The sequence below is a fragment of the Grammomys surdaster genome, unplaced genomic scaffold, assembly GCF_004785775.1.
Source record: "Grammomys surdaster isolate TR1022 unplaced genomic scaffold, NIH_TR_1.0 213, whole genome shotgun sequence".
Lineage (NCBI taxonomy): Eukaryota > Metazoa > Chordata > Mammalia > Rodentia > Muridae > Grammomys > Grammomys surdaster.
The window spans coordinates 10,735,798-10,754,082 of record NW_021604658.1 but is presented as its reverse complement, the minus strand read 5'-3'; the positions used below and the strand labels follow the sequence as shown (position 1 = coordinate 10,754,082).

Genomic DNA, 18,285 nt, shown 5'->3' with positions numbered 1-18,285 from the left:
GAGAGAGAGAGAGAGAGAGAGAGAGAGAGAGAGAGAGAGAGAGAGAGAGAGAGAGAGAGAGAGAGAGAGAGGACTGAGGTCTTCTAGTCCAAACCTTTCCATTGTTAGATGGGGGGAAGGGGGTCCAGAGAGGATGGTACTTGTGCCATAGCATCTAATTCCATGAAACCAGATAATAATAAAGTAAATTAAAGCAGGCCTTTTGTACTGGGATTATAACTCAGGGGTGTGGCGCTTGCCTGGCATGCAGGAGACTCTGGGCTCAAAACTCAGTACCATGTGGGTACAGTATGAATGCACGCATGCAGGCAAAGGTGACTCTCTGTGACTCTCATCAAATTAGTCAACTTAAGTGTCTGAAGTGTGTGCAGCCTCAGCACTTGCTCCTCTACCAGGCAAGGCAACTGAGGATATAATCTCAGCTTCACGGGCGGACTGCATCGGGGGCTACTCTCTGATTACCCAGGGGCTGCCCACCCTAGGTTGGTTTCAAATCTAGATTCAGAATCCCGGTCTGTATTTCTTTCATTGTATTTGTGTATATGCGTCTGGTGCATGCAGATATGTGTGTATAGGGGTGAAGGTGAGTTCTTTTGCACAAATGTGTGCTACGTGCCTGTGTGTGAACAGATATGCACGTAAAAGTCAAGAGCCATACTCTAGTGTTGTCATTTAAGGTATCTCAGACTGGGCTGGGCACAAAGTGTAATGTCACTTGGGAGAAGTAAAAGGTCCTAAGTCCTCCTCCTTCCCTCCCTCCCTCCCAATGTCAAGAAGCTAGATGTGGCTGCACAGCCTGTCACCCAGTATTCGGGGGCTGGAAGTAGAACCAGAAATTCAAGGTTATCTTTGGCCACAGGACGAATGCCAAGGCCAGCCAGAGACACATGAGGCTTTATCTCCAAACCAAAAAATAAAAAATAAAAAGTGCCTCTGGAGACCACCCTTTTTCTTTGGGACACTAACCGGTTCTAGCTCAAACCATGAGGAGTGCCCCCATCAACTAGACTGGAGCGGCCACTCTTCTCTAAGGTCCAGAGGGGATACACTGTCTTCTAGGTGCACTTCCTGTCTCTGCTCCCATGAACTTGCCCGGTGTGATTAAGGCATAGTAATGATCACAGTGACTAGGCAAAAAAAAGTTGTCAGTCAGGAGAGAGGGTGTGCCAAGCTTCAGGTCCACCTTCTTGGTCCCTGAAGCCGTGAGTAATTAGAACTTCCCAAGGCATTGTCCCCCAGAGGCTGCAGATAGAAACCTTAGGATTACCCCCTGTCCCAAGCTCAGAGATATGTGACACAGGGGCTTAGTTAACCCAACCTTTCAAGGTAGAGACTTGGGGAGAAATGGACACCTGGCTGGTATAGCCGTGGCAACATCACCGTATTGTTCCAGAGTGCTGGGCTACGAGGCAAGATGCCTGTGTTATAGTGCGAACCTTCCCACTGCCTGGCTGCACTTTTGAGCCTCAGGCACCCTGGCCCTGGTACATAATACTGCGCAGGAGGCCGTGTGGGTTGGATCTCATCTCTACTGTGACCCTTTTGAGAGGGGTGGGGGCGGTCTCTCTGCTTAGATGTCTTTAATGACAGGGAACTGACTGCTCCTCTGCCCACCCTAGACTGAAAACATCCTCCATCTTCTAGGTGATCTTGGCTTCTGAAGACCATTCTTCCTGGCTGTACTTGTCAGTGGCTTCATGTTGGGGTATGGGAAAGCAGGAAGCTTCTCATAATTCAGTCCCGGAGGGGGGGGTGTTGCAGAGCTAAGATGTGGAAGGGTCTCCAGCCTGGAGGCTGGACCCTAAGCTATAGCGTAGTTACTCAAAAGGCTGACTTTCTGGGCTACTCCTTTTTTTTTTTTCTATGCTACTTTGCATCTCATTTGTATCATATGTAATTCAGCTACACCCTTGAACCTTAGGAGCTATGGCGAGAAGCAAATGGGAGGAGCCAGGGGAAAAAAAAAAAACGGCAAACAGAGAAGAAAAGAGACTGGGCCTTTTGTTTACCCAGACTCTTCCTAGCTTCTGATGGCCTGCCTTTCTCCACCTGAGAGATGAGGAAGTAAGCCACCTGCTGCTTACCTTACAAGATTTTTATGGAGATCAAATGAAATAGAGAATGTGAAATTAAATTGAGAAGCAAGAAGCTCTGTTGGCAGGCCTGGATAATCCTATTGACTGGTGGGGAGACAGAGAGGAATGAGGTCAGAATGCCTGTTAAAGCCATGGTCCTGTGAGAAAGGGACTGTCAGACTGCCAGGACAGAGGCTCTGGTTTCAGCTGTTTTCTGGGGAGCAGGAAGCTAATGCCTGCTACAGATTCAACTCCATTCCCCCTAAGGGTAGGAATCTGGGGACTTGTGATCTTCTAGACACACCCACACCTGTATGTTCACATGCACCACATGCTAGGTGTCATGACATGTCTCCTTCAGTCTCCCTGTCCCCATCTCCTAGGGCATGTTATCAACACCTCAGAGTATACCTTAAAATTGTGTAGAAATAAGTTCCAAAAGAAGGCGAGAGGAAGCCAGGCAGTGGTGGCGCATGCCTTTAATCCCAGCACTTGGGAGGCAGAGGAAGGTGGATTTCTGAGTTCGAGGCCAGCCTGGTCTACAGAGTGAGTTCCAGGACAGCCAGGACTACACAGAGAAACCCTGTCTCGAGAAACAAACAAACAAAAAAGGCCAGAGGAAGACTGTCTCGAAGAACAAGCAGGACATGGTAGCACATGCTTATGATACCATACTTGGGAAGTAGAGGCAGGAGAATCAGGACAGCCCCTAGGTACACAGTAAATTTGAATTTGAGGTCAGCCTGGGTTATGAGATCCCATCTCAAAAACAAAGCCTGGAAGTGATAGCACATGCCTTTAATCCTAGCACTTGGGAGGCAGAAGCAGGCGGGTTTCTGAGTTCGAGGCCAGCCTGGTCTACAGAGTGAATTCCAGGACAGCTAGGGCTACACAGTGAAACCCTGTCTGGAAAAAAAGCAAAAACAAAACAAGCAAACACATCAAAAAATTGGAGACTTCAGATGCAAGAGACCAAGGGCAGAGGAGGTTGGGGTTTATCTCTGTTTTGATTTGATGCCCCATACCCCAGAGGATCACTGTTTGTTTTGACCTCACTGGGGTGAAGGGAGTACATAGAGAGGCCTGGACTGTTCGTTCTCAAAAAGTTCAGTCTGTTTGCATAAGTAATCTTGATCCAAGGTCCTCAGAAAGTAGGTCTGCAGCTGCCTGGTGATGATTCTGAGAGGATGAGCTTGTGGTCCAGGGCCATAAATAAGGTGCTCTAAACCTTTTTTTAAAGTTTTATTTATTTTATGTATATGAATACACTGTTGCTATCTTCAGACACACCAGAAGAGAGCATCAATCCCATTACAGATGGTTGTGAGCCACCATGCGGTTGCTGGGAATTGAACTCAGGACCTCTAGAAGAACAGTCAATATGCTGGGCAGTGGTGGCGCATGTCTTTAATCCCAGCACTGGGGAGGCAGAGACAGGCAGATTTCTGAGTTCAAGGCCAGCTTGGTCTACCGAGTGAGTTCCAGGACAGCCAGGGCTACACAGAGAAACAAAACAAAACAAAAGAATAGTCAATGCTCTTAACCTCTGAGCCATCTCTCCAGCCCAAGGTGCTCTAAACCTTAAGGCTGTAGGAATTATAGATTCCAAGACTGACACTTGAATTATTGCCCAACACATTAGGCAACCACCAAGAGGCACAAGTAATGGACAAGGTTCAAGTTATGATGTATTTGGGTTCCCACGTGAAGGCAATGGCATACAAGGAAGCTGGGATCAGAATGGCTGCTGAGTGGACAGATGGGTGGAAGATGCCCACTTGTAAGCCTACTAGATACTGTCTCCTTCCAGGGACCTAATGTCCCCTGCCAGGCCAGGGGCCTGGAAAATCCTTTTTCATTAAAGCTGGAGATATCGAACCACAGGCTTATTCACTTTGGTCTCTGAGTTCTTGGCTTCTGGGTGGGAGATTTGGTCCCCTGTGGTCCTGGACTTTCTCCTCCTGTTCCCTGGGCCAGAGCTAAAGGGAGAAGCTTTGGAAAGGAAGTGAGTCAGGGATGGAATCCGGTAGAGGAAGCTTTGCGAAACCAACTGGCTTCCCTCCCCACCTGACTCCACCGAACTGTCTTGTAGCCACATCTGTAATCCCAGTGTTCAGAAAGCTCAAGCGGAAAACTTGCTGTGATCCGAGGCTATCCTTGGCCATAGATAGTAAAATCTGTTTCAAGCCAAAGGGCTGAAGATGCAGCTTGGTTGGAGGAGGGCATGAATAAAGCTAGTGTTTAAAAACACCACACCTGTAAATCCTGGTGCTTGGCTTTCAGAGGCAGGAGGATCAGGAATTCAAGGTCTTTCTCAGGTCGATATTTACTTTGAGGTCAACCTGGTCTATGTAAAACCCATCTCACAAACCAAATGGGGGCTAGAGAGATGCCCCAGTGGTTACAAATGCTTCTTGCTCTTCCTTTTTTTTTTTTTTTTTTTTTTTTTGTTTGTTTTTCGAGACAGGGTTTCTCTGTATAGCCCTGGCTGTCCTGAAACTCAATATGTAGACCAGGCTGGCCTTGAACTCAGAAATCCACCTGCCTCTGCCTCCCAAGTGCTGGGATTAAAGGTGTGCACCATCACTGCCTGGTTGCTTCTTGCTCTTCCAAAGGACTGGAATTCAATTTCCATAACCCACATCAGGTATTTCATGACCACCTGTAACTCCAGCCCCAGGGAGTCCAACTTCTGGCCTTCTTGGACAACTGCAGTCTCATGCACAGATGTATGCACAGACACACCTTTACATAATTACAAATTACAGCAACAGGGCCAGGTGATAGTGGCACATGCCTTTAATACCAGCACCTGGGAAGCAGAGGTAGGCCAATCTCTGAGGCCAGCCTGATCTACAGAATGAATTCCAGAATGGCCAGACCTACACAGAAAAAAAACTTGTCTGGGAAAAAGGTATAAAAACAAATCTTAATACAATAGCAAACCAAAAGGCTTTGGAGTACAAAGGGCCTAATTTGGAGGCAAAGGCTGAAAGTCTGTGCCTTTGCCCCCTCCCCCTCCCTGCATAGGTTACCTTGGGGTCAGGACACCCTGCTGTGCCCTCCTCTTGCTCACCTGGAACTATTTTTTCCTGCAGTTGTTCCAGGGAGCTGTGCTGTGGGACAGGGTGTGGGTGGGGATGGGGTCTCCAGCCTAGATTAAATTTCTCTTCCAAACCAGACATTCCAGTTTCTAATCCAGTTTGCTCCCAGAACTGGTCCATTGCCTGATATTGGCAATCCCTATGCCTCAGGTGCATAGATGAACAGCGAGAGGGAGAGCAGGCAGCGTGGGTCAAGGATTTCTGGTGATTTGAGTGGGTTGATGCCGGTGGATGTCACACTGGCGCTGACAGGGCACTAGGGAGTCAGAATAGAACCCAAGGGCGGGGCCTAGGACTGGGGTTACATTGCTGGAGCTCAAGTTCCACGTTAACCGTGGATCCCGGAAGCCCTGTAACGCAGTGGCGTTCAATGATCGAAGTCCTTCTGGGATGCCAGGTTTTTTACAAGAGTGAGAGGTGTGTTCGGCCTTTAAGCTATAGGCTGGCCCAGGATAGCCCTCTGTGGCCTCTCAGGCTTCCTGTTATTGTCTTAGTAGCTCATCGTGGGTGGAGGGGACTCAAAAGGTGCCTGCTTCCCTTCCCTCCAGTTTCAGCTGAGATATATGATCTTGCCAATTGGTCCCTTCCCAGTGACCTCAGGAGCTGTCTAGCACAGATGCCCTTTCCCAACCTCCCACCATACCGGATTGAGGAAGTAATGAATCTTCTTTAGACAGAGCCTGTCAGCAGCCTGAGGCCTGAGAGATTGCTGGCAGAAGTGGGACAGAGAACACTGGAGTCCTCACGCCCCTCCCCCTGCCACTGGTTTGAGTCTACAGGGATCTCAGCCTCGGTGCCCATTAAGGGGCATCTGCCCTGTGGTCCATTCTGGGTGCCGGACCTTCCACCTTATCAGCTCCATCCAGCTGTTTAATCGCGGTATTAAGGAAGCTTCTGTTGCTGTGGAAACCAAGTGGATGATGGCAGGCGGGGCTGTGGGCCTGGGCTGCCTCCCAGCTGGTGCTCTTCAGACCAGGAAAGGAAGAGGAATTTTACGGAGCCACCCTCCACCCTGCCTGAGGGAATCCAGGAAATGACCACAACTGACTCTGTCCTCTCTGTCATTTATACTTTAGTACCTTAGGCTTGAGGCCACATTGGTTGTCAGGATGATGCCTTAGTGCCAGAGAAACAGCATGATGTTGTCTTGGTGTTCAGCTACAGAAGCTGGGGCCTAGGAGAGCACATTAATTTATTCACTCGTGTGTTTTGTTCAGTCAGTGTATAGAGAGTATGTGCCTTCTGGGCTGAGTGCCCAGAAGCAATGGGCAGGCAGGTAGGAAAGTGACGCTGAGCTCTGGAAGCTTTTCCTTGAGAGAAGGACCACCTCATTTGGCTGAGGTGGGCAGGCTGCAAACTCTAGGCAGCGAGGAGCCTCCCTCGTGGTCAACAAAAGCTGTCCTTTAGCAAACCTGTCCTCAGGGAACACCTACTGTAGTAGGAGAAATTAGAAAAGCCGTAACTGAAACACAACTCACTTAGATCAAATGAGAGAAGGCTGTGGAGAAAATAAAACGGGTAAGGGACGGCTGCAGGGTTAAGACGAGCCTGGGTGGGTCACAGATCTTAGTTAGGAAGTCAAGATGAGCACTGATGAGACAATGTAATCCGAGCTAAACCTGCGTACGGACAATGGGTGTTCAGAGTGAAGAAGGAACAGCCGAAGGTGACCAAGTCCCAGCCCAGGGTCCTAAGTCTGACTGAGGCTAGAAGATCACACAGGTCAGAAAGCTGCCTTTGATTTTGAGGGCTGTGTGGCATTTCCTGCTTTTTCCTTAACGCTGGAAAGGCAGAGCAGTGCAATGGGTATGTGGTTTGGCTCAGCTTCCAATAGGTTCTTCTTGCTGTTCTAGGAGAGAGAATGTAGGGACAAGGGGCTGAGCCAAAAGCAGAAAACCAGAGGGAGGGCCCTGGAAATAAGCCAGTCAGGAGAGCAGAGGGTGGAAAAGAGGCCAGATTCAAGAGGGATCAGGGTAAGTAGATGAGGTTCCCTGTCTATGGGTAAGGTTGATCAAATATAGCATCATCACAGAGTTCTGCTTAACCTTTGTGGGTACATGAGAGGGGCTGTTTTTATTTGAGACAGGATCTTGTTCTGTAGCCTAGGAGAGGTTTGTTACGGAGCTAGGGTAGTACATGTTATGTATCGAGCTACATCTGAATTCCCACCTGATCTTTTTGGACAGAGTGGACAGGGTTTACCGATGGATAGGATTCAGGAAGTGAGTAGAGGAGGGACCAGGAGGGAGGGAGGGAGGAAGGCATTGCCAGTCACCAAGGTAGGCAGGCAGCAGCAGAAGAGGTATCCCAGTTCCAGACCTGTGGTGTTTGATATGTCCTATAGATGTTCTAGCAGTAGCTCTGGAGGATAATCTGGGATGCAGGAATGAACAGGTACCTGCTGTCTCCAAGAAGACTATATCCAATCAGAGCACCTCTCCCACAAGGATAGTCACCCAGATAGGACCTTCATGAGTTCAGAGCAACCATCCAATCCTCAATCCCCAAGGTTACTTGGTTATGTCCACAGTGTCAGTGTTTGTGTCACAAAACATGTCCCCAACAGCTCGATATCCTGTCTATCACCCACTTTCCAAAGTGTGACCATGGAACAGCTAGGCATTTTCCCATTCGTTACTCCTGCAGGGAAAGTGGCTGTGGGTCTGTCATTATTTGCATCCAAAGTTCAGAGGGTTGCAGGAACCAGCCACCACTTCATGACTCAAAAGTGGCAGAACTGTGATTAGTGGTACATACCTGTAACGGCGACACTTGAGAGGTGAAGGCATCGGGATGAAGAGTTCAAAGCCAGCCTCGGCTACATAGTGAGTTCAAGGCTAGCCTGCCTTGCACAAGAACTTGACCTCAGATCAACAGACAGACTGATAGAGCTATACTACATTGATAACACAAGGTTGGTTCCTCTGGTGGCCTTAAATCCAGTGATTTAATCCTAGCGTAGTATGGACCCGTATGTAGGTTCTCTCACTCCACATTCCTTTATCACGTATTTAACAGCTTCTGGTCTGCTCCAGGGCACCTGGTCCTGTGCTAGGAGTTGAATGGAGGGGGATACAGCATCAAGAGAAAACAAGAGGAGGGCCTGGGGTACCCCACTAAATGTCTGCAAGGCTCAGGGAGAAAGTGGTCCTGATACATGTGCCCAGGGAGAATGGATTGGAAGATAGATATCACATGTCGTCTCCAAAGCCAGGTTTTTGTCCTGGCTCCAAAGTGTCAACTGTCCCTGAAGCTGTTGCCAAAGCTGGTGGTGGTCACGTTTCCTCTGTAAACTGAACCCAACAACACCCCTAGTTTATATCTTGGGAATTTGTTTTGAGTTAGCCCCAGGATCTTAGCTTTACGAGGGCATCAATAACATACTGGAAAAGCTTTGTGTCACCTTGTTCCCCTCACCTAGCTGGTCGCTGAGGCTACACATGACTTAGCAAAGTCAGAGCATCTGTGTGGTGTAATTCAGGTACTCCAACAGTAGAGGCAGGATGGCCCAAAATTCAAGACCAACCTGGGCAACTTAGAGAACCTCAAGATAAACAATAAATCAAACATGAAGATATAGCCCAGTGGTAGACAGAGTACTTGCCTTGCTTGGGGGAGATCCCAGGCTCCAGGTCCTTTGCCACCAAAATGAAGAAGACTCATTCAACATATAGGGCATTTTTTTTGGTGTGAGTAATGACAGGCCATGGTACCTGTGTGGAGGTCAGAGGACTTGGTTCCCTTCTTCCACCATGTATGTTTTTGGGAACCGAACTTAGGTTGTCAGGCTTGATAGCGTGTGCTGTTACCTGCTGAGCCATCTCCCCAACCTTCAATACACAGTCTTGAAAGCTTTGTATATACTGAACTGAAAGAAGGTGCTCATTTTCTTTTCTTTTTTCTTTTCTTTCTTTCTTTTTTTTTTGGTGCTCATTTTCATATCTGTATGTTACAACTGTAGCAGGGAGAACATTTGCTTGCTTGTAGCTATGGAGATCATGTGTGTGTGTGTGTGTACCATGGAGTATATGTGGAGATATGAGGACAACCTGGTGTGTTGGTCTTCATCTTCCATCTTGTTGGAGACAATGTCTATTGTTTGCTGCAGTGTATGTCAGGCTTAGCTGGCTCACACGTTCTGAAGGATTCTGTGCTTCCATCTCTCATCTGGCCATAGAAACACCAAGATCACAGATGTGACTTCTGTGCCTCGATTTACCTGGATTCTAGAATTTGAGATCTGGTTCTCACACCTGTGTGGCAAGCGCTTTAACAACTGCCATCTCCCTAGGCCCCAGTAGGTATCTTTCAAAAACTCATAACTTGAATTGGTATCAGGGTCCTTGGCTTAGCATGCTTGGCTCAATCCCTAGGACCAGAATCAAAGACAACAGTCACAGCTGAAATACCTAGAGGCTTAGTATAGAATATGTGGTCCAGAGATCTGCTTGTCTCAGTGAGGAGCTTCCTGGAGACAGATGGGGTGTGTTTTCCGTGGAAAGTTCACATCGTGGAACACACAGAATTGAAGGTGGACCCTCCAGAATAATTTACCGCCACACTTTGTTGACTGAAAAAGCCAGATAGACACCATACAGTTTCATTTATGGCAAGCTCCAATCCGGGCTTGGATCACCCATTGCATGAAAATCTATTGCACAAGAGATCAGGGTGGGGTCTCTGTGGTGGACAGTGGCGAGGAGGGCCCAGGGCATCTGCTTCCACAGGTGCTTTATCTCTTGATGTGGATGCTGTTTACACAACTAAATACACCTGTGTAGGGGCGGGGAATTGTGGAGGTTTCTTTTTCTTTTTTTCTTTTTTTTTTTCTTTTTTTGTTTTTCGAGACAGGGTTTCTCTGTGTAGCCCTGGCTGTCCTGGAACTCACTCTGTAGACCAGGCTGGCCTTGAACTCAGAAATCTGCCTGCCTCTGCCTCCCAAGTGCTGGGATTAAAGGCATGTGCCACCACCGCCCGGTGATTGTGGAGGTTTCTATTCAGAGATATGTGTGTTTGTCTATAATTATGTCACACTTGAATTTTTTTTTAAATGAGTTTTGGCAGGAATGGTGGTACACACTCATAATCCCAGTATTTGGGAGGTGGAGACAGAATGATCAGGAATTTAAGGAGAGCCTGGGTTACTAGAGACCCTACCTCAAAAGGAAAATAATTCCAGAAAGAAAGTGGTCGGTGGGGGAGGTGGAGAAGAAAAGACAAAGCCGAGGCTAGACCGTCTGCCTTCCCTCCCTCTTCATCTCCCTGAGCAGAAGGACTAGTGTTAGACCGAGCTCGTGATTGACAAGGCAGAAGCTCAGCAACGTGTGTGGGGTTTTGGCTTATATAGTCTGAGTGAAGACATGAAATGGGCCAGACATGGTGTTACATGTGTGTGATCCCAGCTCATGGGAGGCTGAAACCAGGAAGATCATGAGTTTGAGGCTAGCCTGAACTACATAGCGAAATCTTGTCTCAAAAGGCCCTGTATCATGAACTATAGCTCAGTGCTAGAGCATCTGCCTGGCATGCGCAAGTCCATGGGGTTGATTTCCTAATAAGGAAGAAAGGAAAAAAAAAAAAAGACAGGCGAGAGGGAGGAAGGAAAATATAAAGAATAAATGGGTACCAGCTATGTCCTGTATAGGGGTTTGGAGTGCGACATGTATGTGCCACAGTTCCCCAACACGAACACACATGGCTTGAGGGAGGAGTCTCTAGGCTGAATGTCCTGGCCAGGCTGCTGTGTTTGCAGCACTGGACTTTCTCCAAAGCATCCTTCAAAGCAGGAAAGCTTCTCTAAGAAGTGTCACTCACAACAAGCGCTGATTCTAGATGTGAACAGATGCTCAGGGAAGAAAGAGGCTGCTCCGGAGCCTGCCCAGCACTGCTCAGTGGAGGTGCTGGGATCTGCAGAGTTGAAAGAAGAGAGACCAGGCAAGGCCAAGGAGCCCAAGTGGGAACCTCAGAGGAGACTCAGAGTGGACAGAGTGAAGGGACTAGGAGGGAAGAAGGTGGGAGGAGAATCCTGCACGACCTGCCCACAGGGTTGGCTGAGCTCTACAAACAACGGCAGCCATTGCAGCTTCGCTGGCTTGTGACAGGGGACAAAGCTGTATTTCAGGAAAAAGCAGCAGTACCCAGAGCATTGGAGGACAGAGGGCTACCCAGAGCTGATTATGGGGAAAGACAGGCTAAGGAAAGGGAAGCAGGGTGTAATAGCCTTCCCTAGAAACACTGGAGAACCCAGGTTCCTGGAAAGTTCCTTAGATCAGTCAAGGCTAGCTGAGGCTTTACCTGCTATAGGAAGACACTTGAACTTTGTCTTCTAGGTAATGGGGAGCTAGCCACTGAAGGTTTAGAAGGAATGTATCATATTATCTTCTTTGTTAATGCTTTCATTTCTTCAGCATGTGCGTGCGTGTGCATGTGCGTGTGTGCGTGTGCGTGTGTGCGTGTGCGTGTGTTTGGAGCATGGTGGAGGCTAGTGTTAAGCAGGGGGAGTCATGACAAGCCTCGTTGAAAAGGAAAGACTTAAGCATGTAAGGAAGAACACTCTGGAAAAAGAGGATGGTATGTGCAAAGACTCTGAGGCAGGAATTGCTTAGCATGTGCTCAGGAACAGCTAAAAGGTCAGTGGCTGCCATGAGGCAGGAGAAACGGTATGAGAAGTCAGGTCAGAGGGATGGGACACGGTACAGGCTACAGAGTATGTAGAATGGAAGTATCTAGTTAAGAGCTGATTATAGTAGCATTGGCAATTAAGGAACAATGGGCTAGAGAGATGAGCCCAAAAGTCACTGATATCTACATGACCTGGAACTATGAGACCAAAAGAGATCAGGAGTGGGTGAGCCCAGGTAGAGGAGAGAAAGGACTGAGTCTGAGCACTCTCACATCAAGAGAAGGGGTCAGCTAAGAGATCATGAGGCATGGCTGTGAAAAAAGAGGAGGGCCAGCATCTACATCCTCGAGGTGCCAAAAGAAAACAGCAGACCCCCTTGGCAGGCTCTGAGAGGCAGAGCTGGTATGATGGCTGAGGGGGGGCAAAGGGGGGGGGTAAGTGGGAGGGACCATGTGGGAGTGGCTGGTGTGGTGGCTGGTGGGTAAGTGGGAGGGACCAGGTGGGAGTGGCTGGTGGGTAAGTGGGCGGGACCAGGTGGGAGTAGCCAACTCGGAGGTATTATCATCCCAGCTTTAACCCTGAAGAAGAACGAGGCCCTCAGATCACAGGGCTTAAAAGAGGTGAAAGCCAGAGCCAGACACCTGCCTATCCAGTTTCTCCTCCCAGCAAGTGTCAAGTTGAGGTGCTTTTTGGGGAAGTAGAAGCGTGGTGGTGGCTTTAACAGAGATAGGCAGCACCAGTGAGGTTTGCTATTCCTTTCAGGAAATAAACAAGTTTGTCTTAAAAGGTGTTGACCAGGAGGTAGCTGAGGACAGATGAGGATGTCATCTGAGAGGCCACATAGGCTCTAGGACAGTGACTTCTCAGCCTGTGGGTTGCAATGTCTCAAATGACCTTTTTACTGGATCCTGAATGTCAGATATTTACATTACGGTTCATAAAAGTAGCAAAATTGAAGTTATAAAGTAGCAACAAAAATAATTTTATAGTGGAGGGTCGCTACACCATGGAAAATTGTATTAAAGGGTTGCCGTATTAGGAAGGTTGAGAACCTCTGGCCTAGGAGACTGGAGCTAGTTACTTGGCTTTGGGGCTCCTCAGTGCAGTCTGTAAACAATGACACACAATGACCCAAGGGCTGAGGTTGTGTGCATAGAGTTCAACAGGACAAAGAGAAAAAACGCCAGTGAGACATGCTTGCCAGGAAATGGGGAGACCAGGAAAGAGCCATTTCCAAGAGGTGAGAATACTGAAGCATAAGAATGGCTGACGCCATTTCCCCTGCAGAGTCTGAGAAAGTTCAGGGACTGGGTGGTTGCACGAGGGTGGGGGAGGGGCCGGGCTGGAGGACAGGATGTAAGGAAAGCTTATACACCCAGTTTGCTTCTCCATCTCCTTTCAAAAACAGGCCAGTGCCAGCCTTCCCTATAGAGACCCTCCCCCTCCTTCTCCTCCTTCTCCTCCTCTTCCTCTATTCTTCCTCTTCCCCTTCCCTTTTCTTCCTCCTTTTCTTCTTCTTTTACATGTGTGTGTGCACATGCACATGTTCATGTGTGTGTGTGCAGGTCCCCATGCACGTACGTATGCATGCAAGCCAGAAGACAACCAAGGTGCCATTCCTTAGATACCTTCCATCTTTCTTGGAATAGGGTCTCTTAGTGGCCTAAAGCTCACCAAGTAAGCCTTTCTTCACCTTCCAACCCTGGCATTTTAAGTGCATGCCAGAGTACCTTGTTTAAAAAGAAAGACAAAAAACACTGAACTTCCCCAGACCTGTCAATCTCCACCCCAAAATCCTAGGGCACCCCTTAGTGCTTTCTTATCTCATTTGAACATACTGAAGCAGCCAAGCCCCTAGAGCCACACACATTTGAGAGAATCTTCCAATTCCAGTAACAGAAAACTAATCTGCTTCCGGAAAAGCAGATTTATGTGCATGTTTAACTCGAATGAAAATGAAATGGTAGTTAGAAGGTGGGCGGAATTTCCTCAGGCAACAGTTGTCTCTAGGTGGATGGGATGGAGGCGGATTTTCTCATTATTTGTTTGTATTTTGGGGGCCTTTTGTAAATTACATCCAATACTTTGTGAGAAGAAGGAAAGATGAGTGCATTAGCTACCTTGGAGGAAGCAATCTGAATGGAAAGCATTAGTGCACAGATTTATTACCTCATCTAGGAGTGAGGTGGAAAAAGTATGGAAGTATAGGTAATAGTCCAAGGAAGAGCTGTAACACTGGGTGACCAACCACCCTGAGGTGCCTGCAGTTCCTACTCAGGGCACTTCCTAGGTGAATTGGGACACTTGCTTACCCTTCACTTTGTAATCTGCAATCCCCTGCTAATACCTTTGCTCCTATGTATAGTGGAAAACCGTTAATCCACCAGGGCTCTGGGTAGGTGCATGCATGGCTCTGCACCCACCCAAGAGCTCTGGATTCACAAATGAAACACACACATGCACACACACACACACACACACACACACACCATTTATATTTTGACATGCCTTGACTAGTTCAATGGCTATGAACTTCCAAATGTCCCAATGGCTAGCACACACTCCCCTATGATATTCCTGAGTTAACACTTGCTAAATCTCTATTTTATCTTTGTTGTCTTGTTTCCTTCTGGGGAGGCCTCCCATGGGGCCATTTTTCCCTTTGCACCTACATTGCTGAATGATTTCTGTCCTGTAGCTCTTAAATCTCTCTGCTTCTGCGTCATGGCAATTCTGCCTCATCTCCCTCTACGTCTCTTGCCTGGGAAGCCTAAAAATCCTATCTCTTTCAGTCTGCCCAGCCATTGGCCATTGTTTAGCCAAGAGTTCCCTCTTTGGCCATTGGCTTTTTATTGATTAATCAAAAACCAGGGACCCTCAGAGTCTGAACATGTAGATTGCCATATGATTTTGAGAACCGAATTAAGACAAAGCATTAGAACCAATCCCCAATACCTATGAATCTCACATCACTCTGTAAGGTAGGTAGAGGCGGAAGATGGCCACTGCATCTTTTTCTCTATAATATATGTATGTGTATGTGTGTATATGTATATATGTATATGTATATATACATGCATATATATGTATATACATATGTATATATATACACATACACACACACATCTATATATATGCTAGGGCTGAGAGGTGAAGAAAGGCTTACTTGGTGAGCTTTAGGTCACTAGGAGACCCTATCTCAAAAAAGGTGGATATTATATTAGGAATTATGATGAGGAATGATATTAGATTGTCTTCTGGCTTGTATGTATATATGTGCATGTAGACCTTCACACACATGAACATGTGCATTTGCATGTGCACACACTTTTACATGTGTAGAAGGAGAAAGATGAAAGGAAGAAGAGAGGAGTAGGTAGAGGTAGAGAGTCTGTGTAGGGGTGGCTGATACTGTCCTGACTTTGAAATGAGATGGAGAAATTGGAGAAATAGATACACACATATATTTATATAATATATATTACATATACATTATATATTTTATTGTGTGTGCATTCAGAGATCCAGGGTTGATTGCTATGTACATTTACTTTTTTTAATTTATTTTGAGAGGTGTGTACAAGTGTCACAGTGCATATTGGGAAGGTCAGAGGACAACTTGCAGGACGTTGGTTCTCTCCTTCCCATGTAGATCTGGGGATAGAACCCAGTTTGTAAGTCTTGATGGGTGGCTCATGCCTTTGCTGAACCATCTTGCTGCTCCTCCACCTTTATCTTTTGAGACAGAATCTCTCAGTAAACGTAAGCATCATCAATTCCAGTAGACTGGCTGGCCACAGAGCCTAGGGAACCACCTGTCCCCACTTCTCAGCCCCTGCACCCCACCTCCTTGCCTGCCACCCCAGCACTGGGGTTACACATGTGGACCAGCATGCTGGGTTGGTTTTAAAAGAGAAGAAAAAAATATATATATATATGTATATGTATATGTATATGTATATGTATATGTATATGTATATGTATATGTATATGTATATGTATATGTATATGTATATGTATATGTATATATGGTTCTGGGGATCCAAACTCAGGTCCCTATGCTTATACAACAAACCCATCCACCTAGTCTTAGCCACCCCATCTTAAAAGCACCTAAGGACCCAGGAAGCTCTCTCTCTGCCTGGGAGAGGTCTAGAGAGAAAGAGGTTTGGTTTTGTTTTATTTTGATTTGGGGGAAAAATGAGACACAAAGATTAGGAATAGTGAAGAACATGGCTGGCCTTGGAAGAGTGCAATGCACAGAGCCGTAAATGACCTTGTGGGATAATGGAAATACCATGTCTTTATTGTGGCAATGGCTTTGAGGGTTATGCAACTGTCAAACTCATTAAACTGTACACTTTACATGGGTGCAGTTTTTTTAGTGCACTTGAATTATCCCTTAGTTAGAAAGAGTATAAGGAAATGAGGCAGCCTCGGGCTCCCTAGGAGTTCACCCCAGGCTATCCCTGCTCACCTATTCACAGGCATGCTCAGTCTCTTGCCCTCACCTGTCCTCTACTCCATGCCCACATCACCCTGGGTGAATGGAGTGGCTGCCTAGTCCAGCCATCTCCCTGAAGGCCAGCTATGCCTGCACAAGGTTATCGAAATGACAAACTGTTGTGTTTCTGTCCCCAGGACTCCAACCTGTCTATATATACCGACACTCCGGACCTCACACCCTGTTTCCAGAACTCCTTGCTGGCCTGGGTCCCCTGCATCTATCTGTGGGCTGCCTTGCCCTGCTACCTGTTCTACCTGAGGCACCACCATCTTGGCTACATAGTCCTCTCATGCTTATCCAGGCTCAAGACGGTCAGTGACCTGGGGTTGTCCTCTGAGTGGGGGAATCGAAAGGATTCTGCTTCTAATGAACTCCTTGCCCCAACTGGCAGCTAGACCAGTGTTCCTAGCCTGTCCCTGCCCTGAGTTCTGGGCTATAAAAGCCTATCAACTGGGTCTGCAGGCCTTCCCTGTATTGAAAGTTGTAGAATGTTCAACAACAGAATTTCCTATCACCCTAGAAACTTCTGAGTAGGCCCAGACAGGTCTGGTAGCTTACGTTGGCTACATGAAAAGGGACCTCTCCCTAGCAGGGACTAGTACTGCCATTAAAATAGAGACTAATCTGTGCACTCTCTATAGGCCCTCGGGGTTCTGCTGTGGTGTGTCTCATGGGTGGACCTGTTCTACTCCTTCCATGGCCTGATCAACGGCTCATCCCCTGCTCCTGTCTTCTTTGTCACACCCTTGGTGGTGGGGATCACCATGGTTAGTGTGGGCCCCAGGATGCTGTGGAGGGGGGTCTCCGGTGGGCTGTGAGGTTTCCTATGACCATGGGCTCTGAAGAAGAGGGTGGACACATGACAGTTGTCAGAAAGTGAAATGACTCCAAAAACGCCTGGGCACACAAGAAGGGCTTATATGTGTGTGCTTTAGCCAAGTGTTCCCTGCCCTTCCTGCATAGCTGCTGGCCACATTGCTAATCCAGTATGAGCGGCTTCGGGGGGTGCAGTCTTCAGGAGTGCTCATCGTATTCTGGCTCCTGTGTGTGATCTGTGCCATCATCCCCTTCCGTTCCAAGATCCTCTCAGTTATGGCTGAGGTAAGAAGTTCAGCCCTTTCGAGTCTAGCCCTGTTCTGGGGTATGGCTTCAAGGCTCAAGGTTACTGCTGATTCCAGGCTTTCTCAGTTCCAGTTTCAGGGTTTCCTCTGCTCAGTGTCTTTTATGCTGTTCCTCTACCTGCTACATCTCTGCCTGGTGGCAGGAAGTGGGAGATCTGAGCAATGCAAATAGAAATAGGTCAAAGATCCAACCGTGGTTAGATGCTCCTGGGAGTGCTGGGGTCGGGGAGGGGAAGGCAATTCTGTAACTGCCACCCCCAAGTTCAATAACCTAGGGAGGGCAGGACCATCCACCTAGTGTGGGCACCAGAGTCTGTTATGAACACATGTGCAGATGTGTGTGAAGACCCACTCATTCGTTCTGTTTCTTCCTGCCAGCTTCAGTCTGGCCTTGCTCTTTGGTGGGTGGGATGGAACACAGAGATGATGGCCCTGTCTCCCTCTCTGGGGAGGACACAGGCAAGGAGCCAGTTGCTGAATTTCCTGTCAGCACAATGCCTGGTTCAAGGCAAGTCCTCTCCATGTCACTGTCCTCAACAGCACACACTTTTTCCCTACCACTGGGCATCCTCTGGGTGCTCCGGGTGAGCCTGATTCCCCAGGGTGCTGAGCTGCACGCCAGCCTTCCCAAAAGCTTCTGAGGTCCCTCTCCACTCTCCCCCAGGGTAAAATCTTGGATCCGTTCCGATTCACCACTTTCTACATCTACTTTGCCCTCGTGCTCTGTGCCCTCATCCTGTCCTGCTTCAAAGAGAAGCCGCCTCTGTTCTCCCCAGAGAATCTTGACACCGTGAGTTTGCCTCAGGAGGGTGCAACAGTCTATGTCTCAGCCCAAATGGTAACAACAGCCCCATTC

The 18,285-nt window shown here is 47.8% G+C and overlaps 1 protein-coding gene across 3 annotated transcripts in view; it reads left to right on the top strand.

The window, feature by feature from the left end:
* The window catches only part of Abcc3 (ATP binding cassette subfamily C member 3), a 49,270-nt gene that overhangs the window by 728 nt on the left and 30,257 nt on the right, over window positions 1-18,285 (top strand). For all 3 annotated transcript variants that reach the window (XR_003712008.1, XM_028772281.1, XM_028772280.1), the window contains exons 2-5: window positions 16,443-16,619; window positions 16,950-17,075; window positions 17,272-17,409; window positions 18,094-18,219. Coding sequence is in view for 2 of the 3 variants with exons in the window: in XM_028772281.1 (XP_028628114.1) it covers window positions 16,443-16,619; window positions 16,950-17,075; window positions 17,272-17,409; window positions 18,094-18,219 (567 nt within the window). In the remaining variant the exon portion in view is untranslated. The remainder of the gene's footprint in view (window positions 1-16,442; window positions 16,620-16,949; window positions 17,076-17,271; window positions 17,410-18,093; window positions 18,220-18,285) is intronic.